The sequence below is a fragment of the Thalassophryne amazonica genome, chromosome 17, assembly GCF_902500255.1.
Source record: "Thalassophryne amazonica chromosome 17, fThaAma1.1, whole genome shotgun sequence".
Classification (NCBI taxonomy): Eukaryota; Metazoa; Chordata; class Actinopteri; order Batrachoidiformes; family Batrachoididae; genus Thalassophryne; species Thalassophryne amazonica.
In genome coordinates this window covers 32,362,573-32,388,303 of record NC_047119.1, presented here as the reverse complement: position 1 = coordinate 32,388,303, position 25,731 = coordinate 32,362,573, and the positions used below count along the sequence as shown (strand labels likewise).

The 25,731-nt window shown below is 50.2% G+C and overlaps 1 protein-coding gene across 1 annotated transcript; it reads right to left on the bottom strand.

The window, feature by feature from the left end:
* Positions 1–356: 356 nt before the first annotated feature.
* Positions 357–25,655, bottom strand: LOC117528897. Its single transcript, XM_034191519.1, has 7 exons — positions 25,198–25,655; positions 24,661–24,728; positions 23,954–24,133; positions 23,750–23,856; positions 716–784; positions 499–648; positions 357–411 (listed from the first exon to the last, which is right to left on the bottom strand). Exons 1-7 carry the CDS (start codon positions 25,356–25,358, stop codon positions 397–399), a joined length of 750 nt encoding a protein of 249 aa, XP_034047410.1. The 5' UTR covers positions 25,359–25,655; the 3' UTR covers positions 357–396.
* Positions 25,656–25,731: the final 76 nt, after the last annotated feature.

Genomic DNA, 25,731 nt, shown 5'->3' with positions numbered 1-25,731 from the left:
TTTCTTCCTTAATATCATCAGAGGGGGTTTTTCCTTACCACTGTCGCCTGTCTGCTTGCTCTAAGGGTTGGTAAGGTTAGACCTTGTGTGAAGCGCCTTGAGGCAGCTTTGTTATTTGACACTATATAAAATGAAAAATGAAATGAAAATGACAAGGGCTCATAATAAAAGAACCTTTATGTCAGCTGAAAGCTGAGGTTGCATCTGGCATCACACGTTATTGCACGGGGTCTGCTACACAACACAGCTACCTTCAAGAAAAAGAAGGCCCCTGAGGTGATGGTGCAGCTTATTAATGACCAGTCTCATGGCAGTGCTGCCAGAGAACCTGTATTTCAATTAAAAACACACAATCATTCAGTCATTCCTGGGTTTTATTAAAAAATGGAAATGGCCTCACTGCCTCTCAGCCTGCAATGGAACAGACATTTTGTTAGTGACATGTGTAAGACATGCATTTTTGTGTGTGTGTGTGTGTGTCAGCATGGACTCATGTACCAGCTCTTTCTGAAGCAAGTGTATTTGTAACTGTAGTTTTTCTTTCCTCAATTCATCCACTTCCATATCCTGCTTGAGCTTTTTCATTTTAAGGCTGCGGTACTCCATCTTCTGGAGAAGATTCCGTTTGTACACAGCATGCACATTCTCCTATAAATAAAAGCAAGACATTACTTTCTTAATATTTGTGTCCGTAGTGCTGTGTCCATATACTCACCTCCCTGCCTCTGTTTTGTGATGATGCAGACTGTGTAGTTGAGGTCTTGTGTGCACCTACAGTGGCTTCCTGCAAGAATTAGAGAACTATGAGCGTAGGATTGATCAGAGCTGGGTTTTAAGTCGCGATGGCAAAAATGGAACGTTCGAGAAATCAAATCAAAATACGATACACTGAAAAAAGACAATAGTTGAACTAACTTAATTGAATTGATTCAATTGGTAACACCTGAATCAATTAATTTCTTTGAAATTAAGTTAGTAAGTTATTCATTACATTAGTAACTTACTAACTTAATTTCAAAGAACTTAATTGATTCAGATGTTACCAACTGAAACAAATTATTAAGCTGGATGTTTTTTCAGTGTGCGGTCTACAGTAATGAGTCAACCTTTTGGAACATTAGAAAACATCTAACAACAGCGTCATCTAGTGGCCAAATGCATGTTTCATTTGGAAACGATGATCAAAAGTTGAGGTGCAGTTCAAATATTCTCTTTGTTCAGGGCTCTATTCTCCACACATTGATTATTGGGTTAGCTGGAATAAGTTGTTGACATTCTTTTGTGATCCTGGATGTTTTGTTTCCTCAACACAGATGCTGGATTGGTTGTCACAGCAACATATGTGTAAAAGCAAACCTTCACGTGAGCAGGTTTGCTGAATTTAAACAGAAAATAATTAGTTGACATGGGCAGATCTAGATTCACACGGGGAGGGGCTGACTTGTGTTTACTCCCCCCCCGCACAGGAAATTTTAAAATATCCTTTTTCCTGCATTTTAAAGCAATCTTCCCATATTTTTATCACACTTTTGGTCAGTGACTTGGGGGGATGGGGGGGCATCCCCCATCCCCCCAAGCCACCCCCTCAGCCACCCTTTTGATCTGATTATCAGCCAGGCCGATTATCTGTGCCGATATTCAATATTTTTGTGGATATTTACATTGGCCATTTATACCGGCTGATATGCCAGTTTATTTTTGCAGAGCTGGTCACAAAGTTGCACCTTCATGCCTACATTTTAAAAAAGGAGATCACCAGTAATGTTTCATGAGGCCACAGTGCTGTGACGGCAGCTCAGAGTGGAGCAGAGCACAGCTGAAAACGATGTCTCCGCATGCCAGAGTGAAAGAAAAAAAAACACGCCTCAAAATCCTTCATTAAATAATCCAGAGTTACTCCTGTCTGTAGCTGCTGTTACATTCAGAAATTAAAAGGTTTATTTTACAGTTTAAAGGCTTCGTGTTTTGAAAAAGCTCCAAGTTTGCTCGAAGGAGGAAAAACAGCAAAGACAGTGTGAGAGAGAGAGAGAGAGAGAGAGAGAGAGAGAGAGAGAGAGAGAGAGAGAGAGAGAGAGAGAGAGAGAGAGAGAGGAGGGAGAGGTCACTCATTTTTACATGAAAAGTTCATTTTCATTGGAACTGTTTACAAACTGTACAAATCGTTTACTGTTTACAAACAATCACATGATCATTTGTGTGAACAGCAGACTTTAGCGCTAAACGCTTGTTATAAAGCAGAGGAGCAACGTATGGATCATAAATGATCATCCACACCACACAGCCTCAGTGAAAGAGGAAAGTGTGAAAAACTGATTCAGAATGATTTTCATCCAGGTTTCATCCTTAAAAGAGTGAGGTTGACAATCAAATCAGTCCAGGTTCAGCCCTTCTTCAAATAAGATAATTATTAAAGGGGTTATACTGTTAAAAAAAAAAAAAAGTAATGCAATCCCACTCAAAAATTGAAAAAAGAAAAAGATAGAAAAACTGCCTGTCACTGGATTAAAGCTCCTGTGTGTAAATTTATATTTACAGTCACTCTCTGCCTCACTGGATTAAAGCTACTATTAGTCATAGACAGGGTGGATAACCCTTGGGTTCAATGTACTCTCTCAGTATGGAAAAACGTGGTGAAAGAATACAAACTTGACAAAGACTTTCTAGTGTTAAAAATAATAATAATAATAATAATAATAATAATAATAATAATAATAATGGTATGCATAGGATTATGACTTTGTTCCAAACCAATTAGATTCACGATTTAAAACTTGGACCACCAAAGGACTACAGATAATAGACAACTTGATTAAAGATGGTAAATTAATTAGTTTTGAAATACTGAAACACAAATATCACTTGGAAAGGCAACACTTTTAGCGATACTTGCAAATACATTACATAGACACAAAGGTAGATATGGTATCTGATGTTAACCTGGATCTGTTAAAGTTGTTTGAAAATGCATATGCTGGTGATGTCAACAAAAAACATATTTATTTTTTGTATAAATTTTGTCAAATCACATGTCATATTCAACTGGGATTGTTAAGGCACTATGGGAGAAAGAAGCAGGAATAAAGATAACCGAGGAGGAATGGACACTTATATAGAAAAATCAATGGAAATGTACTTGAAAACTGTGATTAGATATTTTATTACTCCATATCAGAAGTCTCACTATGATGGAAACCCCCCTGTCTGTTAGAGAAAATGTGGAAATCAACAAGCAAATCTCTTCCATATTCTGTGGGATTGTTCATTAATTAAACAATATTGGAATGACATTCATGGAACACTGCAAGAAATTTTTTAATGTGTAATCCCCCTTTGAGATTAAGACCATTTTCTTTGGAAAAGTACCACAGGACTGGTTGAAAAAGGATAAATCTGTTGTGTGGGCCGCTGAAGAGGAGGTACTGCTGGCCCACCACCACCAGAGGGCACCCTGCCTGGAGTGTGGGCTCCAGGCACCAGAGGGCGCTGCCGCCTCACAGGAGCAGCCAGGGTGACAGCTGACACTCATCACCTGTGACAGCTGTCACCACTCATCTGATCTGCATCGGTATATCAGCAAGACGTCATCTCCACCTCTTTGCCGAGATATCGTTCTACCTGAAAGGTAATATCCTCAGCCTGACTGCTTGATAGAAAGCCCTTTTTGTGATTTTGTGAGTGATAACAGACTTTTTCTCCAACGAGAGGTGGAGGTAGCTTCCCTGCCGTGCAGATTGCTGGGTGCAGACGCACCCACGTTTAATTGTGTTTTTGTTCCTCGCCAGCAGTACCAGGTCCGACACGCGGAGGCAGTGGCCACCTGGGAGTTCGGGACTTGGCGGCTCCAGTATTCCCGGGGTCTGGTGGCGGAGGAAATCGTGTGGTTCTGGTTCTGCTTTGGACAGGCGTCTCCTATCTTCGAGCCTGCCCACACGACACCTTGTAATTTGACCTCTGATCTATTGTGTAATCTGTTGTGTTTGTTGTGCACGTTCGCAACAGTAAAGTGTTGTTATTTGACCTATTCCATTGTCCGTTCATTTGCGCCCCCTGTTGTGGGTCCGTGTACTTACACTTTCCCAACAGGATATCTCGGCCAACGTCATGGATCCCGAGGGGCGTCAACCGGCTGTTGAACGGCCAATGGAAGAACAGGGTGCACAGGCGCCCGCAGGAGGAATGATCGATGAGTTGCAGCGGATCCTCACCGTTTTCACGGCTCGGTTGGATTTAATGACCGAGTAGAACATCCTCCTTAACCGCAGGGTGGAGGCTCTCGCCGCGCAGGTGGAGGCGCGCCCTCAGGGCGCTGCTGCAGCTCTCCCTCCTGTCGACCCTGTGCGTAACAGTGACGTTCCACTGGTCGTTCAACGACCCCTCCCACCTTCCCCGGAAGCATACATAAGCCCTCCAGAGCCGTACGGAGGTTGTGTGGAGACGTGCGCGGACTTCCTTATGCAGTGTTTGCTCGTCTTCGCACAACGTCCTGTCATGTACGCGACTGATTCTAGCAAGATAGCTTATGTAATTAATCTGCTTCGCGGCAAGGCACGCGCTTGGGCTACAGCGCTTTGGGAGCAAAATTCACAGCTTCTTCTGACATATGATGGGTTTGTGAGGGAGTTCAGAACAGTGTTCGATCACCCAAATAGAGGAGAGACCGCTTCAGCCGTGCTGCTGTCAATGAGACAGGGGCGCCGGAGCGCAGCTGCTTATGCAGTCGACTTCCGCATCGCGGCTGCGAGGTCCGGCTGGAATAACACTGCCCTCCGCGCCGCCTTCGTAAACGGACTGTCGTTGGTCCTAAAGGAGCTCCTGGTGGCTAAGGACGAACCACGGGATTTAGACGGGCTTATTGATCTCGTTATACGATTAGACAATCGGTTAGAGGAACGCCGTCGGGAGCGAGGCGAAGGACGTGACCGAATACGCGCCGCCCCTCTCCCTTCCGGGTTCGAAAAGGGGCCGCCCTCCCCACGCTCCACAGCCGCAGAGCTTTGTGGGGCAACAGCTCCCCCTGTTGACGTTGTTAGGGAGACGCACAGGGCCAAAATGGGAAGGCTGATCCGTGGAGAATGTTTTCTCTGCAGCTCAACAGAGCACACACAGAGAGACTGCCCCAAACGGCCAAAACGTCAACACTCGCCCTTAGAGACTGGGCTAAGGGGGGGTCAAGACATTCAAGTGAGACACACACAAATTGCCACACGACTCCCAGTCACAATCCTGACCGGGGATTTAACCCTTCAAGCCCGAGCACTGGTGGACACGGGGTCAGAAGGGAATCTGCTAGACAGCAGATGGGCAAAGGAGGTAGGGCTCCCTCTGGTGGCGCTTCCTACGCCATTGCAGGTGCGGGCACTAGATGGCACCCTCCTCCCTTTACTCACACACAAGACACCACCAGTAACTCTGGTGGTGTCTGGAAACCACCGGGAGGAGATTGAGTTTTTTGTAACTCCTGCCACCTCCCGCGTGATTTTGGGCATCCCATGGATGTTAAAGCACAATCCCCGGATCGATTGGCCGTCTGGGGTGGTGGTTCAGTGGAGCGAAACCTGCCATCGGGTGTGTTTAGGATCCTCGGTTCCTCCCGGTTCCCAGGCTAAGGAGGAGGTCAAAGTCCCGCCCAATCTGACGGCAGTGCCGGTTGAGTACCACGATCTTGCTGACGTCTTCAGCAAGGATCTGGCACTCACCCTTCCCCCGCACCGTCCGTACGATTGTGCCATTGATTTGGTTCCAGGCGCTGAGTTCCCGTCCAGCAGGCTGTACAACCTCTCACGACCTGAGCGCGAATCAATGGAGACCTACATCCGGGACTCATTAGCTGCCGGGCTGATCCGGAACTCCACCTCCCCGATGGGGGCAGGTTTCTTTTTTGTGGGCAAGAAAGATGGCGGACTTCGTCCATGTATTGATTACAGGGGGCTGAATGAGGTTACGGTTCGCAACCGATACCCGTTGCCATTATTAGATTCCGTGTTCACCCCCCTGCATGGAGCCAAAATCTTTACTAAACTGGATCTTAGAAATGCGTATCACCTGGTTCGGATCCGGAAGGGAGACGAATGGAAGACGGCATTCAACACCCCATTAGGTCACTTTGAGTACCTGGTCATGCCGTTCGGCCTCACAAACGCCCCCGCGACGTTCCAAGCATTAGTTAATGATGTCTTGCGGGATTTCCTGCACCGATTCGTCTTCGTATATCTAGACGATATACTCATCTTTTCTCCGGATCCTGAGACTCATGTCCGGCATGTACGTCAGGTCCTGCAGCGGTTGTTGGAGAACCGGCTGTTTGTGAAGGGTGAGAAGTGTGAGTTCCACCGCACCTCTTTGTCCTTCCTGGGGTTTATCATCTCCCCCAACTCCGTCGCTCCTGATCCGGCCAAGGTTGCGGCGGTGAGAGACTGGCCCCAACCCACTAGCCGTAGGAAGCTGCAACAGTTCCTCGGCTTTGCTAATTTCTACAGGAGGTTCATTAAGGGCTACAGTCAGGTAGTTAGCCCCCTGACAGCCCTGACCTCACCAAAAGTTCCCTTCACCTGGTCGGATCGTTGCGATGCCGCTTTCAAGGAGTTGAAACGGCGCTTCTCGTCTGCACCCGTTCTGGTGCAGCCCGATCCTAGTCGCCAGTTAGTGGTTGAAGTGGATGCCTCGGACTCAGGGATAGGAGCTGTGCTTTCCCAGAGCGGGAAGACCGATAAGGTCCTTCACCCGTGTGCCTATTTTTCCCGCAGGTTGACCCCGGCCGAACGGAACTATGACGTCGGCAATCGAGAACTCCTTGCGGTGAAAGAGGCTCTTGAAGAGTGGAGACATCTGTTGGAGGGAACGTCCGTGCCATTCACGGTTTTCACTGACCACCGGAACCTGGAGTATATCAGGACCGCCAAGCGGCTGAATCCCAGGCAAGCCCGCTGGTCACTGTTCTTCGGCCGTTTTGACTTCCGGATCACCTACCGTCCCGGGACCAAGAACCAGAGATCGGATGCCTTGTCCCGGGTACATGAAGATGAAGTCAAAACGGAGTTGTCGGATCCACCGGAACCCATCATCCCGGAGTCCACTATCGTGGCCACCCTCACCTGGGACGTAGAGAGAACCGTCCGGGAGGCCCTGGCACGAAGCCCGGACCCCGGAACTGGGCCGAAGAACAGACTTTACGTCCCACCAGAAGCTAGGGCTGCAGTCCTGGACTTCTGTCATGGCTCTAAGCTCTCCTGTCATCCAGGGGTGCGAAGAACCGTGGCAGTTGTCTGGCAGCGCTTCTGGTGGGCGTCCCTAGAGGCCGACGTCCGGGATTATATCCAGGCCTGCACCACCTGCGCCAGGGGCAAGGCTGACCATCGTAGGGCTTCGGGTTTGCTCCAGCCGCTGCCCGTGCCCCATCGCCCCTGGTCCCACATCGGCCTGGATTTTGTCACGGGTCTCCCGCCGTCCCAGGGCAACACCACCATCTTCACGATAGTGGACCGATTCTCCAAGGCGGCCCACTTCGTGGCCCTCCCGAAGCTCCCGACGGCCCAGGAGACAGCGGACCTCCTGGTTCACCACGTCGTCCGGCTGCATGGGATCCCAACAGACATTGTCTCAGATCGCGGTCCCCAGTTCTCCTCGCACGTCTGGAGGAGCTTCTGCAGGGAACTGGGGGCCACGGTGAGTCTCTCATCCGGGTACCATCCCCAGACCAATGGGCAAGCAGAACGGGCCAATCAGGAGATGGAGCAGGCCCTGCGTTGCGTGACAGCCGCGCACCCGGCGGCCTGGAGTACCCATCTGGCCTGGATCGAGTATGCTCATAACAGCCAGGTGTCGTCAGCCACCGGCCTCTCCCCTTTCGAGGTATGTCTGGGGTACCAACCGCCTTTGTTTCCAGTGGTTGAGGGAGAGGTCGGTGTGCCCTCGGTCCAGGCCCACCTACGGAAGTGCCGTCGGGTGTGGCGTGCCGCCCGTTCTGCCTTGCTGAGGGCCCGGATGAGGTCAAAGGCCCATGCAGACCGTCGGCGGACCCCGGCCCCTGCGTATCGGCCAGGGCAGGAGGTGTGGTTGTCGACAAAGGACATCCCCCTCAAAGTGGACTCCCCCAAGTTACAGGACCGTTACATCGGTCCCTTCAAAATCCACAAGGTCATCAGTCCAGCCGCAGTGAGGCTTCAGCTGCCGGCCTCACTGCGGATCCATCCTGTATTTCACGTGTCCCGAATCAAACCACATCACACCTCACCCCTCTGTACTCCGGGTCCGGCACCGCCTCCTGCCCGGATCATCGATGGCGAGCCGGCTTGGACTGTGCGCCGGCTTTTGGATGTCCGTAGGATGGGCCGGGGCTTCCAGTATTTGGTGGACTGGGAGGGGTACGGACCTGAAGAACGCTCCTGGGTGAAGAGGAGCTTCATTCTGGACCCGGCCCTCCTGGCCGATTTCTACCGCCGCCACCCGGACAAGCCTGGTCGGGCGCCAGGAGGCGCCCATTGAGGGGGGGGTCCTGTTGTGTGGGCCGCTGAAGAGGAGGTACTGCTGGCCCACCACCACCAGAGGGCACCCTGCCTGGAGTGTGGGCTCCAGGCACCAGAGGGCGCTGCCGCCTCACAGGAGCAGCCGGGGTGACAGCTGACACTCATCACCTGTGACAGCTGTCACCACTCATCTGATCTGCATCGGTATATCAGCAAGACGTCATCTCCACCTCTTTGCCGAGATATCGTTCTACCTGAAAGGTAATATCCTCAGCCTGACTGCTTGATAGAAAGCCCTTTTTGTGATTTTTATGAGTGATAACAGACTTTTTCTCCAACGAGAGGTGGAGGTAGATTCCCTGCCGTGCAGATTGCTGGGTGCAGACGCACCCACGTTTAATTGTGTTTTTGTTCCTCGCCAGCAGTACCAGGTCCGACACGCGGAGGCAGTGGCCACCTGGGAGTTCGGGACTTGGCGGCTCCAGTATTCCCGGGGTCTGGTGGCGGAGGAAATCGTGTGGTTCCGGTTCTGCTTTGGACAGGCGTCTCCTATCTTCGAGCCTGCCCACACGACACCTTGTAATTTGACCTCTGATCTATTGTGTAATCTGTTGTGTTTGTTGTGCACGTTCGCAACAGTAAAGTGTTGTTATTTGACCTATTCCATTGTCCGTTCATTTGCGCCCCCTGTTGTGGGTCCGTGTACTTACACTTTCCCAACAAAATCTCTATTTAGTATTTTGTTGGTTGCCAGTAAGAAGTGTATAACCAAGAAATGGTTATCACATGAAGTACCAAATTTGACAACATGGTGGGAAATAACATTAGATATTTACAAAATGGAAGAGATGACGGCATTTATAAACAACAGACAGGGATGGTTTATGACATGTTGGAAAAGTGGGTTGAATACATAAACTTAAAAAGGCTCAATTTTATTTGGAAAATGTGAGTATATTGATTAATGTATGACTAATGGTCACTCCCTTCTGTTCCTTTCTGTTTTTTTGTTTTTGTTTTTTTTTTTTTTTACTTTACATGATGGGAATGTGAATTAAGAATTCTAAACACTATCGAGGAGTGTACATACTATATCTGTACATGTTTAATGTACCCATCATTGTTGAAAATGCAAAGAATAAAAAAAGCTACTGTATGTAATTTTTGAAGACGAGAGCAAATGCTATGTCTGTCAAGTATTACTATGTTTTAGCCTTTTCAATATTATTTATGAACTAGTATTGTTGGGAAAGTCTAGTGACACGGACCCACAACAGGGGGCGTAAATGAACAGACAATGAAAGAGTCGAATATGAACACTTTACTGTTGTGAATGAGCACGACCACAATACAGAAGAATACAGAATTTTGCAAACAGTCAATCCACGAAGGTAACGTGTGGGCAGGCTCGAGGATAGAAGACGTCTGTCCTGAGAAGAACCGGAACCACACGATTTCCTCCGCCACCGAACCCGGAGAATACTGGAGCCGCCAAGTCCCGAGTCCCCAGGTGGCCACCGTCTCCGAATGTCGGATCTGGTACTGCTGGCGAGGAGCAGAAACAATAAGATGTGGGTGTGTGCACACCCAGTAACAACAATGGTGGAGATTCCACCTCCACCTCTCACACACACTCATGCAGCTCCTGTCTCAAACACTTATCTGGCTGGGGTGTGAAGCGAAGCCGTTGCTGATTACGCCAATCTCCCAGATAAGGCACTCCGCAGAAAAACAGCTGTAAAACGAGTTCAGTCTAAGACACAGTTAGTTTAAAGGCTGAGAATATTACCTTCACAGGTCGATGATATCTCGGCAACGAGGTGGAGATGACGTCCGGGTTTTATGGAGTATTCTGATGAAGTGTAGATGGGCGACAGCTGTCATGAGATAATGAGTGACAGCCGTCACCCCCGGCTGTGTCCGTGGCGGCAGCGCCCTCTCGTGCCTGAAGCCCACACTTCAGGCAGGGCGCCCTCTGGTGGTGGGCCATCAGTACCTCCTCTTCTGCTGGCCCACACAACAGGACCCCCCCCCTCAACGGGCGCTTCCTGGCGCCGGACCAGGTTTATCCGGGTGACGGCGGTAGAAGTCGGCCAGGAGGGCCGAGTCCAGGATGAAGCTCTTCTTCACCCAGGAGCGTTCTTCGGGTCCATACCCCTCCCAGTCCACCAAATACTGGAACCCCCGGCCCATTCGACAGACGTCCAGGAGCCGGCGCACTGTCCAAGCCAGCTCCCCGTCAATGATCCAGGCAGGAGGCGGCGCCGGACCGGGAGCGCAGAGGGGTGAGGTGTGGTATGGTTTCAGTCTGGACACATAGAAAACAGGATGGATCCGCAGTGAAGCTGGGAGTTGGAGCTTCACTGTGGCAGGGCTGAGGATCTTGAGGATTTTAAATGGTCCGATGTACCTGTCCTTCAACTTCGGGGAGTCCACTTGGAGGGGGATGTCCTTCGTTGATAACCACACCTCCTGCCCGGGCTGGTATGCAGGGGCCGGGGACCGCCGGCGGTCTGCATGGGTCTTAGCCCTCGTCCGGGCCTTCAACAAGGCAGAACGGGAGGTGCGCCACACCCGACGGCACCTCCGCAGGTGGGCCTGGACCGAGGGCACACCGACCTCTCCCTCCACCACGGGAAACAATGGGGGCTGGTACCCTAGACACACCTCAAATGGGGAGAGGCCGGTGGCAGAAGACACCTGGCTGTTATGTGCATACTCGATCCAGGCCAGATGGTTACTCCAGGCCGTTGGGTGCGCAGATGTCACACAGCGGAGGGTCTGTTCCAACTCTTGGTTGGCCCGTTCTGCCTGTCCGTTCGTCTGTGGGTGGTACCCGGACGAGAGGCTCACGGTGGCCCCAGGTTCTCTGCAGAAACTCCTCCAGACTTGAGAGGAAAACTGGGGACCACGATCCGAGACTACGTCAGTTGGTAACCCATGCAGACGGACGACGTGGTGGACCAGGAGGTCTGCTGTCTCCTGGGCCATTGGGAGCTTCGGGAGGGCCACGAAGTGGGCCGCCTTGGAGAATCGGTCCACTATCATGAGGATGGTGGTGTTGCCCTGGGACAACAGGAGGCCCGTGACGAAATCCAGGCCGATATGGGACCAGGAGCGATGAGGCACAGGAAGCGGCTGGAGAAGGCCTTGGGACCTTTTGTGGTCTGCCTTGCCCCTGGCACAGGTGGTGCAGGCCTGAATATACTCCCGGACGTCGGCCTCCATAGACGCCCACCAGAAGCGCTGCCGGACAACTGCCACGGTCCTTCGCACCCCCGGATGACAGGAGAGCTTGGAACCATGACAGAAATCCAATACTGCAGCTCTGGCCTCTGGTGGGACATAAAGTCGGTTCTGCGGCCCAGTTCCGGGATCCGGGCTCCGTGCCAGGGCCTCCCGGACGGTCTTCTCCACGTCCCAGGTGAGGGTGGCCACGATAGTGGACTCCGGAATGATGGGCTCCGGTGGATCCGACAACTCAGTTTTGACTTCGTCTTCGTGTACCCGGGACAAGACATCCGATCTCTGGTTCTTGGTCCCGGGGCGATAGGTGATCCGGAAGTCAAAACGTCCGAAGAACAGTGACCAGCGGGCTTGCCTGGGGTTCAGCCGCTTGGCGGTCCTGATATACTCCAGGTTCCGATGGTCAGTGAAAACCATGAACGGCACAGACGCTCCCTCCAACAGGTGTCTCCACTCCTCAAGAGCCTCTTTCACCGCAAGGAGTTCTCGGTTGCCGACGTCATAGTTCCGTTCAGCCGGGGTCAACCTGCGAGAAAAGTAGGCACACGGGTGAAGAACCTTATCGGTCTCTCCGCTCTGGGATAGCACGGCTCCTATCCCTGAGTCAGAGGCGTCCACTTCAACCACAAACTGGCGGCTAGGGTCGGGCTGCACCAGAACTGGTGCAGTCGAGAACCGTCGTTTCAACTCCTTGAACGCGGCTTCGCACCGATCCGACCAGGTGAAGGGGACTTTTGGAGAGGTCAGGGCTGTCAGGGGGCTAACTACCTGACTGTAGCCCTTAATGAACCTCCTGTAGAAATTTGCAAAGCCGAGGAACTGTTGCAGCTTCCTACGGCTTGTTGGTTGGGGCCAATCTCTCACCGCCGCAACCTTGGCCGGATCAGGGGCGACGGAGTTGGAGGAGATGATAAACCCCAGGAAGGACAAAGAAGTGCGGTGGAACTCGCACTTCTCGCCCTTCACAAACAGCCGGTTCTCCAATAACCGCTGCAGGACCTGACGTACATGCTGGACATGAGTCTCAGGGTCCGGAGAAAAGATGAGTATATCGTCCAGATATACGAAGACGAATCGGTGCAGGAAGTCCCGCAAGACGTCATTTACCAAAGCTTTGAACGTCGCGGGGGCGTTAGTGAGGCCGAACGGCATGACCAGGTACTCAAAATGACCTAATGGGGTGTTAAATGCCGTCTTCCACTCGTCTCCCTTCCGGACCCCAACCAGGTGATACGCATTCCTAAGATCCAACTTTGTAAAGATTTTGCCTCCATGCAGGGGGGTGAACACGGAATCTAACAAGGGCAACGGGTATCGATTGCGAACCGTAATCTCATTCAGCCCCCTGTAATCAATGCATGGACGGAGTCCGCCATCTTTCTTGCCCACAAAAAAGAAACCTGCACCCATCGGGGAGGTGGAATTCCGGATCAGCCCGGCAGCTAATGAGTCCCGGATGTAGGTCTCCATTGATTTGCGCTCAGGTCGTGCGAGGTTGTACAGCCTGCTGGACGGGAACTCCACGCGTGGAATCAAATCAATGGCACAATCGTACGGACGGTGCGGGGGAAGGGTGAGTGCCAGATCCTTGCTGAAGATGTCAGCAAGATCGTGGTACTCAACCGGCACCGCCGTCAGATTGGGAGGGACTTTGACCTCCTCTTTAGCCTGAAAACCGAGAGGAACCGAGGAACCTAAACACATCCGATGACAGGTTTCGCTCCACTGAACCACCACCCCAGACGGCCAATCAATCCGGGGATTGTGTTTCAACATCCACGGGAAGCCCAAAATCACTCAGGAGGTAGGAGTCGTCACAAAAAACTCGATCTCCTCCCGATGATTTCCAGACACCACCAGAGTTACAGGTTGTGTCTTGTGCGTGATTAAAGGGAGAAGGGTGCCATCTAGTGCCCGCACCTGTAATGGCAAAGGGAGCGCCACCAGAGGGAGCCCTACCTCCCTTGCCCATCTGCTGTCTAGCAGATTCCCTTCTGACCCCGTGTCCACCAGTGCTGGGGCTTGAAGGGTTAAATCCCTGCTCAGGATTGTAACTGGGAGTCGTGTGGAAATATGTGTGTGTCCCACGTGAATGTCTTGGCCCACCCTAAGCCCAGTTTCTAGGGGTGGGCGTTGGTGTTTAACCGATTGGGGCAGTCTCTTAACTGATGCTCACTCGAGCCGCTGACAAAGCACTCCCCGCAGGCCAGCCTCCTCTGTCTGTTAGGTGGTCTAAATGTGGCCCTGCTTGTGTCCATAGCTTCGTCAGCAGGGGGAGCTGTAGCCACATGGAGCGTTGAGGCTGTGGAGCGTGGGGAGGGCGGAACCTTTTCGGACCCGGAAGGGAGAGGGACGGTGCGTGCCCGGCCACGTCCTTCGTCTCGCTCCCGATGGCGTTCCTCCAACTGATTGTCTAACCGTATAATGAGATCAATGAGCCCATCTAAATCCCGCGGTTCTTCCTTAGCTACCAGGTGCTCCTTCAGGACCGACGACAGTCCGTTTATGAAGGCGGCGCGGAGCGCAACGTTATTCCAGCCGGACCTCGCAGCCGCGATGCGGAAGTCGACTGCATATTCGGCTGCGTTCCGGCGCCCCTGTCTCATTGACAGCAACACTGTTGAAGCAGTCTCTTCTCTGTTAGGGTGGTCAAAAACCGTTTTGAACTCCCTCACAAACCCAGTATGAGTGGTAAGGAGCCGTGAATTTTGCTCCCAAAGCGCTGTAGCCCAAGCGCGTGCCTCACCACGAAGCAAGTTAATTACATAAGCCACCTTACTGGCGTCAGACACGTACATTACGGGACGTTGTGCAAAGACGAGCGAACACTGCATAAGAAAGTCCACGCACATCTCCACACAACCTCCGTACGGCTCTGGGGGACTTATGTATGCTTCAGGGGATGGTGGGGGGGGGTCGTTGAACGACCAGTGGAACGTCTATATTCTGCACTGGGTCGGCAGGAGGAGGAGCTGCAGCAGCGCCCTGAGTGCACGCTTCCACCTGTGCAGTGAGAGCCTCCATCCTGCGATTAAGGATGACGTTTTGCTCGGTCATCAGATCCAACCGAGCGGTAAAGGCGGTGAGGATTTGCTGCAACTCACCAATCACGCCTCCTGCAGACGCCCGTGCACCCTGCTCTTCCATTGGCTGTTCAACAGATGGGTGACGCCCCTCGGGATCCATGATGCTGGCCGAGATATCATGTTGGGAAAGTGTAGTGACACGGACCCACAACAGGAGGCGTAAATGAACGGACAATGAAAGAGTCGAATATGAACACTTTACTGTTGTGAATGAGCACAACCACAATACAGAGGAATACAGAATTTTGCAAACAGTCATTCCACGAAGGTGACGTGTGGGCAGGCTCGAGGATAGAAGACGTCTGTCCTGAGAAGAACCGGAACCACATGATTTCCTCCGCCACCGAACCCGGAGAATACTGGAGCCGCCAAGTCCCCAGGTGGCCACCGTCTCCGAATGTCGGATCTGGTACTGCTGGCGAGGAGCAGAAACAATAAGATGTGGGTGTGTGCACACCCAGTAACAACAATGGTGGAGATTCCACCTCCACCTCTCACACACACTCGTGCAGCTCCTGTCTCAAACACTTATCTGGCTGGGGTGTGAAGCGAAGCCGTCGCTGATTACGCCAATCTTCCAGATAAGGCACTCCACAGAAAAACAGCTGTAAAACGAGTTCAGTCTAAGACACAGTTAGTTTAAAGGCTGAGAATATTACCTTCACAGGTCGATGATATCTCGGCAACGAGGTGGAGATGACGTCCGGGTTTTATGGAGTATTCTGATGAAGTGTAGATGGGCGACAGCTGTCATGAGATAATGAGTGACAGCTGTCACCCCCGGCTGTGTCCGTGGCGGCAGCGCCCTCTCGTGCCTGAAGCCGGCACTTCAGGCAGGGCGCCCTCTGGTGGTGGGCCAGCAGTACCTCCTCTTCTGGCGGCCCACACAACAAGTATAACATAAAATAACACGACATATAACAGAAATTTGTCATATTTAAGTTAAATATGACATATTTAACTTAAGGGTGATTCTTAGACTACGGGCACTTATTATGTCCTTTGATCATATTGTATGAAAAACAGAAAAAATGGGAAATTTCACACTTTTATAGTTATCTTTACAATGAAAGTGTTATGTGGGCCGCTGAAGAGGAGGTACTGCTGGCCCACCACCACCAGATGGCGGGCTTCAAGCACAAGAGGGTGTCATAGCAACCGGGAGTGACAGCTGTCACTCGTCATCAGCACCAGCTGTCACTCATCCACATCACATCACCATCACCATAAAGGCCAGACTGCCACTCCACCTCCCCGCCGAGAAATCAGCTACCTTAGAGGTAACTCCTCTGCTGAACTTAACACTGACTTATAGTCTGAACTTCTTTGCAGCCGTTTTCCTGTGGTGTTGCCTTATCTGTGGGATTGACGTTTGGTGTGATCAGCGACGGCTTCGCTTCACATCTCAACCAGATAAGTGGTTAGACAGGAGCTGCACGAGTGTGTGATTGGAGGTGGAGGTGCTCCCTCCCAAAGGAACACAGACTGTGGGATTACTGAGTGTGCGTACTCACACTCATCTGTGCTGTTTTTGTTCTCTGCCAGCAGTGCCAGGTCTGACAGCTGGAGATGGTGGCCACCTGGGGACCCAAGACTTGGCGGCTCCGGTGTTCTTCAGATCCGTTGGTGGTGAGGGCCGTGTGGGATCCGACTCGGATCTGGACGGGCGTATCCTATCCTCAAGCCTGCCCACACGTCACTCAACGTGTAATTGACTGTAGTTCCAAACTTGTTATTGTCTGTATTCCGTTGTGCACAATTTACAACATTAAATTGTTACTGTTTGGCTTATCCATTGCCCGTTCATTTATGCCCCCTGTTGTGGGTCCGTGTTCCTACACTTTCACAACAGGATTTCTCGGCCAGCGTCATGGATCCCGAGGGGCGTCAACCATCGCTTGAACAGCCAATGGAAGAGCGCCAGCAGGAGGCATGTTAGGTGAGCTGCAGCACATCTTAACCGCTTTTACTGCTCGGTTGGACTTAGTTACCGAGCAGAGCATTATTCTCAGTCGAAGGATGGAGGCTCTCACCGCCAAGGTGGAAGCGCATGCTCAGGGCGCTGCTGCAGCACCTCCTCCTGCTGATCGAGTGCCAGAAACAGACATTCCACTGATCGTTCAACGAACCCCCCCACCTTCCCCTGAAGCATACTTAAGCCCTCCGGAGCCGTATGGAGGCTGTGTCGAGACGTGCGCGGACTTCTTGATGCAGTGCTCGCTCGTCTTTTCACAGCGTCCCGTCATGTACGCGTCAGACGCTAGCCGGGTGGCTTACGTTATAAATTTGCTTTGAGCAGAGGCACGCGCCTGGGCTACGGCTCTCTGGGAGCAGAATTCACGGCTCCTAACGACATATGCTGGGTTTGTGAGGGAGTTCCGACAGGTGTTCGACCACCCTCATAGAGGCGAGACCGCTTCAAGCGTGCTGCTGTCGATAAGACAGGGGTGTCGGAGCGCAGCGAAGTATGCAGTTGACTTCCGCATCGCGGCAGCGCAAGCCGGCTGGAATGCTGTTGTGCTCCGCACCGCCTTCATAAACGGACTGTCTCTGGTCCTTAAGGAGCACCTGGTGGCGAAGGACGAGCCGCGGGATTTAGACGGGCTTATCGACCTGGTTATACGGTTAGACAACCGATTAACAGAACACCGACGGGAGCGAGAGAAAGGGCGTGGTCAGGCACAAGCCGTCCCTCTTCCTCCCGGGTCAGAAAGGGAGCCGTCTTCCCCATGCTCCACAGCCAGGGCACTCCACGTGACGACAGCTCCCCCTGCTGACGTTGTTAGAGAGATGAGCAGGGCCAAAAGGCGATCAGATCAGAGACAAAGGAGGCTGGTCCGTGGGGAATGTTTTCTCTATAGCTCAACCAAGCACACACAGAAAAAATGCCCCAAACGGTCAATACAGCAGCACTCGTCCTTAGAGACTGGGCTAAGGGTGGGTCACAATACCCACGCGGGGAGACCCCGAAAATCTGCATGCATCCCAGTCACGATCCTGAGTGGGGATCTAACCCTTCACGCCCCAGCACTGGTGGACACGGGGTCGGAGGGGAATCTGCTGGATAGCAGATGGGCAAAGGAGGTTGGGCTCCCTCTAGTGGCCTTACCATCACCATTGTCGATGCAGGCACTAGATGGCACCCTTCTTCCACTAATCATACATCAGACACAGCCAGTGACATTGGTTGCATCTGGAAATCACAGGGAGGAGATTGTGTTTTATGTAACGCCTTCTACCTCCCAAGTGATTTTGGGTTTTCCATGGGTGTTAAAACACAATCCCCGGATTGATTGGCCATCTGGGGTTGTGGTTCAGTGGAGCGAAACCTGCCACCGGGAGTGTTTAGGATCCTCGGTTCCACCCGGTGTGACAGCTAAGGAGGAGGTTTTAGTCCCCCCCAATCTGGCGGTGGTGCCAGCCGAGTACCATGACCTTGTTGACGTCTTCAGCAATGATCTGGCACTCACGCTGCCCCCGCACCGTCCGTACGATTGTGCCATTGATTTGATACCGGGCGCTGAGTACCCGTCCAGTAGGCTGTACAACCTCTCACGTCCGGAACGCGAATCAATGGAGACCTACATCCGGGACTCGTTAGCTGCCGGGTTGATCCGGAACTCCACCTCCCCAATGGGTGCTGGTTTCTTTTTTGTGGGCAAGAAGGACGGCGGACTCCGTCCATGCATTGATTACAGAGGGCTGAACGAGATCATGGTTCGCAACCGATACCCGTTACCTCTGTTGGATTCAGTGTTCACGCCCTTGCATGGAGCCCAAATTTTCACTAAACTGGATCTCAGGAATGCTTATCACCTGGTTCGGATCCGGGAGGGAGACGAGTGGAAGACGGCATTTAACACCCCGTTAGGTCACTTTGAGTACCTGGTCATGCCGTTCGGCCTCACCAATGCACCCGCGACGTTCCAAGCTTTGGTTAATGACGTCTTACGGGACTTCCTGCATCGGTTTGTCTTCGTATATTTGGACGATATACTCATCTTTTCTCCGGATCCTGAGACCCATGTCAAGCATGTACGTCAGGTCCTGCAGCGGTTATTGGAGAACCGGCTGTTTGTGAAGGGCGAGAAGTGCGAGTTCCACCGCACTTCTTTGTCCTTCCTGGGGTTCATAATCTCCTCCAACTCCATCGCCCCTGATCCGGCCAAGGTTGCGGCGGTGAGAGACTGGCCCCAACCAACAAACCGTAGGAAACTGCAACAGTTTTGCAAATTTCTACCGGAGGTTCATCAAGGGCTACAGTCAGGTAGTTAGCCCCCTGACAGCCCTGACCTCCACAAAAGTCCCCTTCACCTGGTCGGATAAGTGCGAAGCCGCGTTTAGGGAGTTGAAATACCGGTTCTCGACTGCACCAGTTCTGGTGCAGCCCGATCCCAATCGTCAGTTTATAGTTGAAGTGGACGCCTCTGACTCAGGGATAGGAGCCGTGCTATCCCAGAGCGGGGAGTCCGACAAGGTTCTCCATCCATGTGCCTACTTTTCCCGCAGGTTGACCCCGGCTGAAAGGAACTTCTAGCGGTGAAAGAGCCCTCTGGAGGAGTAGAGACACCTGTTGGAGGGAGCATCAGTACCATTTACGGTTTTCACGGACCATCGGAACCTGGAGTACATTTGGACCGCCAGGCGTCTGAACCCCAGGGAAGCCCGCTGGTCACTGTTCTTCGGGCGTTTTGACTTTCGGATCACCTACCGCCCCGGGACAAAGAACCAACGATCTGACACCCTGTTCTGGGTGCACGAAGAGGAGGTCAAGACCGAGCTGTCAGACCCAATGGAAACCATCATCCCCGAGTCCACTGTCGTGGCCACCCTCACCTGGGACATGGAGAAGACCGTCCGGGAGGCCCTGACATGGAGCCCGGACCCGGGGACAGGTCCGAAGGACAAGTTGTACGTCCCACCAGAGGCCAGGGCTGCGGTCCTAGACTTCTTTCACGGTTCCAAGCTCTCCTGTCATCCAGAGGTGCGAAGGACCGTGGCAGTAGTCCGGCAGCGCTTCTGGTGGGCGTCTATGGAAGCCGACGTCTGGGAGTATGTCCAGGCCTGCACCACCTGTGCCAGGGGCAAAGCTGACCACCACAAGGCCCAAGGCCTCCTCCAGCCCTTGCCCGTGCCTCATCGCCCCTGGTCTCACATCGGCCTGGACTTTGTCACGGGCCTCCCGCCGTCCCAGGGCATGACTACCATCCTCACGATAGTGGACCGGTTCTCCAAGGCGGCCCACTTCGTGGCCCTCCCAAAGCTCCCGACAGCCCAGGAGACTGCAGACCTCCTGGTCTACCACGTCGTGCGTCTGCATGGGATTCCATCGGATATCGTCTCAGACCGTGGTCCTCAGTTCTCCTCTCAGGTCTGGAGGAATTTCTGCAGGGAACTGGGGGCCACCGTGAGTCTCTCGTCCGGGTACCGTCCTCAGACGAACGGACAGGCAGAGCGGGCGAACCAGGAATTGGAGCAGGCCCTCCGCTGCATAACCTCCGCGCACCCGACGGCCTGGTGCAACCATTTGGCCTGGATCGAGTACGCTCACAACAGCCAAGTATCATCTGCTACCGGCCTCTCCCTGTTTGAGGTGTGTTTGGGGTACCAGCCCCCATTGTTCCCGCTAGTGGAGGGAGAGGTCGGGGTGCCCTCAGTCCAGGCCCATCTGAGGAGGTGCCGTCGGGTGTGGCATACCGCCCGCTCTGCCCTGCTCAAAGCCCGGACGAGGGCCAAGAACCATGCAGACCGCCGGTGTGCCCCGGCCCCTACGTATCAGCCTGGGCAGGAGGTTTGGCTTTCCACAAAAGACATTCCCCTGCAAGTGGAATCCCAGAGTTGAAGGACAGATACATTGGACCTTTCACCATACTCAAAGTCCTCAGTCCAGCCGCAGTGAAGCTGAAGCTGCCAGCTTCGCTGCGGATTCACCCAGTTTTCCATGTGTCACACATCAAACCTCACCACGTTTCACCCCTCTGTACCCCCGGACCGGCGCCGCTTCCTGCCCGGATCGTCGACAGGGAGCCGGCTTGGACCGTGCGCTGGCTCCTGGACGTCCGTCGGAAGGGCCGGGGGTTCCAGTATTTGTTGGACTGGGAGGGGTATGGACCCGAAGAACGCTCCTGGGTGAAGAGGAGCTTCATCCTGGACCCGGCCCTCCTGGCCGACTTCTACCGGCGTCACCCGGACAAGCCTGGTCGGGCGCTAGGGGGCTCCCGTTGAGGGGGGGGGGGGGGTCCTGTTATGTGGGCCGCTGAAGAGGAGGTACTGCTGGCCCACCACCACCAGATGCCGCCCTGCTTGAAGTGTGGGCTTCAAGCACGAGAGGGTGTCATAGCAACCGGGAGTGACAGCTGTCACTCATCATCAACACCAGCTGTCACTCATCCACATCACATCACCATCACCATAAAGGCCGGACTGCCACTCCACCTCCCCGCCAAGAAATCAGCTACCTTAGAGGTAACTTCTCTGCTGAACTTAACACTGACTTATAGTCTGAACGTCTTTGCAGCCGTTTTCCTGTGGTGTTGCCTTATCTGTGGGATTGGCGTTTGGTGTGATCAGCGACAGCATCGCTTCACACCCCAACCAGATAAGTGGTTAGACAGGAGCTGCACGAGTGTGTGATTGGAGGTGGAGGTGCTCCCTCCCAAAGGAACACAGACTGTGGGATTACTGAGTGTGCGTACTCACACTCATCTGTGCTGTTTTTGTTCTCTGCCAGCAGTGCCAGGTCTGACAGCTGGAGACGGTGGCCACCTGGGGACCCAGGACTTGGCGGCTCCGGTGTTCTTCAGATCCGTTGGTGGTGAGGGCCGTGTGGGATCCGGCTCGGTTCTGGACGGGCGTCCCCTATCCTCAAGCCTGCACACACGTCACTCAACGTGTAATTGACTGTAGTTCCAAACTTGTTATTGTCTGTATTCCGTTGTGCACAATTTACAACATTAAATTGTTACTGTTTGGCTTATCCATTGCCCGTTCATTTACGCCCCCTGTTGTGGGTCCGTGTTCCTACACTTTCACAACAGAAAGTGTGTTAAGAAATTTGTTCTAGTAGTCTATGATGACTTTTTCACCTTTTTTCAGCATCATTATAGGCAAATATTGCCGTTTTGTGCTTGTCCCACACCCAGACTTTTGATCTTCAATGATAAAAATGAATGGTAAAGAAACGTTTTTTCTAATGTTTTAAAATATCTCTGAATAAAATATCAGTAAAATAATCAAAACATAATTGGGGTATTCAATGTCATACAACTGTTGTGATTTTTTTTAAACAAAATGTAGTTGTCCCACACTATTGCCGTAATTTCCACCACAACACTGTAATGTCCCTAAACAGTTTGTATGAAAGATTGCTTGGGTAGTTTCTATGGAGATAAACAGTGACATCAGAGCACATGTATATAGCGCCAAATCACAACAAACAGTTGCCCCAAGGCGCTTTATATTGTAAGGCAATGGTGTGGTGGAAATTACATTTACAAGGCCAATAGTGCCCGTAGTTAAAGAATCACCCTTAAATATGTGTCATATTTAAGTTAAACTGCCACAAGTTGTGTCTTATACAGTAGACTGCAAAATATTTCAAATCTTGAATAATTTATATATATATATATACACACATACGAGGGTAGGCTGAAAAGTTCTAAGGGTCACTATAATGCAGTTAATGCATTACTCCTTCATGGGGAGCCTTAGAACTTTTCAGCCTACCCTCGTACATACATACAACTTGGTTTTTCGAATCATATTTTTAGCTTTCTGGTTTGTAACGATTGTGATACACGTCCCGGACTGATTGTCATGGTAACCAGTCTGATATTTTCTCATATCAGACTGGAAATCAGCCAATCAGTGTTGCATCGCAGCCATGTAATAACATTATTTATAGCTCCTTGCACTTTTCCTGTGAAGGTTATGTTGAAAGGTTCTGTGAATTAAACATATGCTGCAAAACATTTTAACGAAAGTTTTGTGTTAAGAGTGTGTTATACTAAATTTTAAGACCTTTTTGACACTTTATACTGCAGGCAAATATCGGACTCAAATATGAGTATCAGCCTCCAAAGCTTGTCGATAATGAGTATTGGTATCAGCCCTTTAAATCCATATCAGTCAACCCCGACTGTTTATTCCAGGAGGTACTGGTCGTGATGATTGCATTGATTATTCCAAGGGAACATAACTTTATGCAAATCCTTTCAGCATGTGAAAGAAACACTGCTTCAGTCTGGAAGGAATCATCTTAATAATAATAATGTATTATTATTGATCTCTTTGATGTATTTATTTATTTATTTTTGTGGTATGCTGGTCCTTGCTCTGACTATTAAGGAATGCATTCCAAGACCGTGTACATGATGATATCATTAATGCAGCGGGCAGACAAAGGTTGCAACAGCAAACAAACAAAAAGGACACATAGTTCTTGGATAATTTGAAGATCGTTTTGTGCTTATGGAGTTTGAGTCTCAGGTGACTCAAATGATTTCACTTTTATATTACCCATCTTTTTCTGTCTGATTTTCATGCTGTACTGTCATTTTAGTAGTAGGATTATTACTCGCGCGTTTAATGTGTCCATCACTTTTTGGCACACCACCTCTTTGTTTTCTGCCGCTTTCCTTTCCTGCAAATCTCATCAAATTCCTCATAGCCCAGCCAACCAATAGGACTAGAGAGATGATCTGAAGATTATACTGATCAGCACAATATTCATGATTAATTGGTATAAGTCGTGTCCCGATGATGTCACAAAAAGCTCATGAAAAGGTGTTGTGTTTGTTCAGCGCACGCAGGGTTTGGATCAGACCTCTGATACATTTCATTCTTTTTGATACTGTAACAATGTTTCCAAAAACAAGTACTGAAAAGGTTTTGGAACACTTCGGAACACAGATCTGACTTAGTCATCACTGATTTTAAGGGAATTTAAAAGCTCACCTCTTCTCCAGACAAATAGTCCAACACTGTTTCCTCATCTACCACATCACCTGTGTCATCATCCCGCTGCTCAGGCACCGGCAGGAGTGAGACCATGTTCCCCGTCACTGACCCCAAACAATCACGGACAGAATAATGAAATTACACCACAAGACCTGTGAGAAGACGTTTATCACACAAACAGTAGCAATGATCTTACTTGACCTGAAATGAAGTCACCACTGCTGCATCTTGTCATTGTCTCTGAAGAGGAGGTCCCCCCTTCTATAGGCTCTAAAATCGGGCGTTGAATATGTTGGTGGACTATTAGCTCTTCATCTGTGGTTATGTCGGATCCAACTGGTCCTCCCCAAGTCTTTTTTAATTCTGCTTTCTTCCTGTTTGCTTTAACAGAACAGGTACACTGACATGCTGTGTTGCTTACACTTTAAACCTGAATAAGTTGCCAGAACTCAAAAAAATTGAGGTGAGTGATCACCTCAATTTTTTTTTTGAAAATTTATGTACTCAAATAATAAAGCATGTTGTTCTGAAACTGAAAAGTTAATGGATCAGCTCCAGAGTATTTATCAATGGGTCTGGAAAAAGTCACTAAATACCAATGTTCTTTAATCCTTACTCCATCAAGGAACATTGAATCTACAATTTCACCTTAAATATTGTGTTACTTAAATTTGATACGTTCTAAAGACTTTAAGCTGAAACAACTGAAAATATGTTATTTTAATCAGTAATTTCAAATTCATTTGCAATCAACACATATATGCAACAATAATTTCAAATATTTAGCTTCTAAGAACTTATTTTTGAGCACACAATAAAAAAATACTTAAAGTTTTTCAAATTCTGACAAAAGCACTGAGGTTTACAGTGTATTAATTAATAAGTTATAGGAAAAAAAGCCTACATACCTGTTTGACGAATATTTTTATATTTTACTTTAACTTGTTCCCAGGTCCTTGGTGTGCTGGTATTTATTCTGAATATTAAGGAATAAATGATAAAATCATTAATAGTGGATACACAAAGGTTGCCACAATCAAAAACAACAACAAACCTGCATTTGTCACTTTTCATTGCTTTATGTGTTTGGTATTTACTTCCCACTCAGTTTCTTTTACTCAAACATCTTTTTTGTTGTCCATATTTTGTCTGTCTGATTTTTACCAAAGGCCAAAATATGGCCATCGGGTATTACGAAAAATTTGTGTCCATCTGTCTGTTTGTGCTCAGCGTAACTCCAGTCCTATTACTGCCAGAGTCTTCAAATTCACAGGCAACATAACAGACTGTGGACAAGTTCAAAGATGGTTAACCTTGACCTATTTTAAGAGGTCAAAAGGTCACATTCTGTTTCCTATTTTTATGCTCATACAGCCGAGGGTATTTTAGCATTGCGTTATATTTATGCATTACCTGGTCATTTTAATAGTATGAATATTACTTACGTATTTAGTTTGTCTGCCACTTTCTGCCAGCCTTCCTTTCTTGTTTTTGCAGCTTTTGCGGTGTTACCTTTGGCGTGAATCATTTCAGTAAATTCCTCATAGCCCTCTAACAGAAGCTCTTGCTCCACTGGGGTGAAAACTTGTGCCCTTTCTTTGGCCATTCTGCCAATGGCAGAATAAACCCAGTTTATAAACCCAAATCAATGTCCACAAGTGAGCACAATCATCTTGGATGATTCATGCCTGCTTATCTTAAAAAAAATAATAATAAATAAATAAATAAATAAATAAAACAAAACAAAACAAAACAAAACAATAACGCCCAGGGTTTGAAGAACCAAACAAACCAGATTGTTGTGACCAAGATCAACGGATCCTGGATCAATCACCTGATCTTGGATCTTATAAGCAAAAACAATAGAGCGACGTACAGAAAACGGGCAGTGGGAGATGACGTACATCTGTTCTTGTAGTGGGCGGAACCCTTGTACAAACTAACCAATAACCGCTAAGTATTTCACTCACAACATTCCG

Excerpts from the sequence above, each read along its gene's own strand:
- LOC117528897 (XM_034191519.1), bottom strand. The coding sequence starts at position 25,358 with ATGGCCAAAGAAAGGGCACAAGTTTTCACCCCAGTGGAGCAAGAGCTT. Across the intron at positions 24,134-24,660 it reads TAAAAATATTCGTCAAACAG|CAAACAGGAAGAAAGCAGAA; the intron begins GTATGTAGGCTT and ends GTTCTGTTAAAG. Across the intron at positions 23,857-23,953 it reads CAGTGGTGACTTCATTTCAG|TGACGGGGAACATGGTCTCA; the intron begins GTCAAGTAAGAT and ends GTTTGGGGTCAG.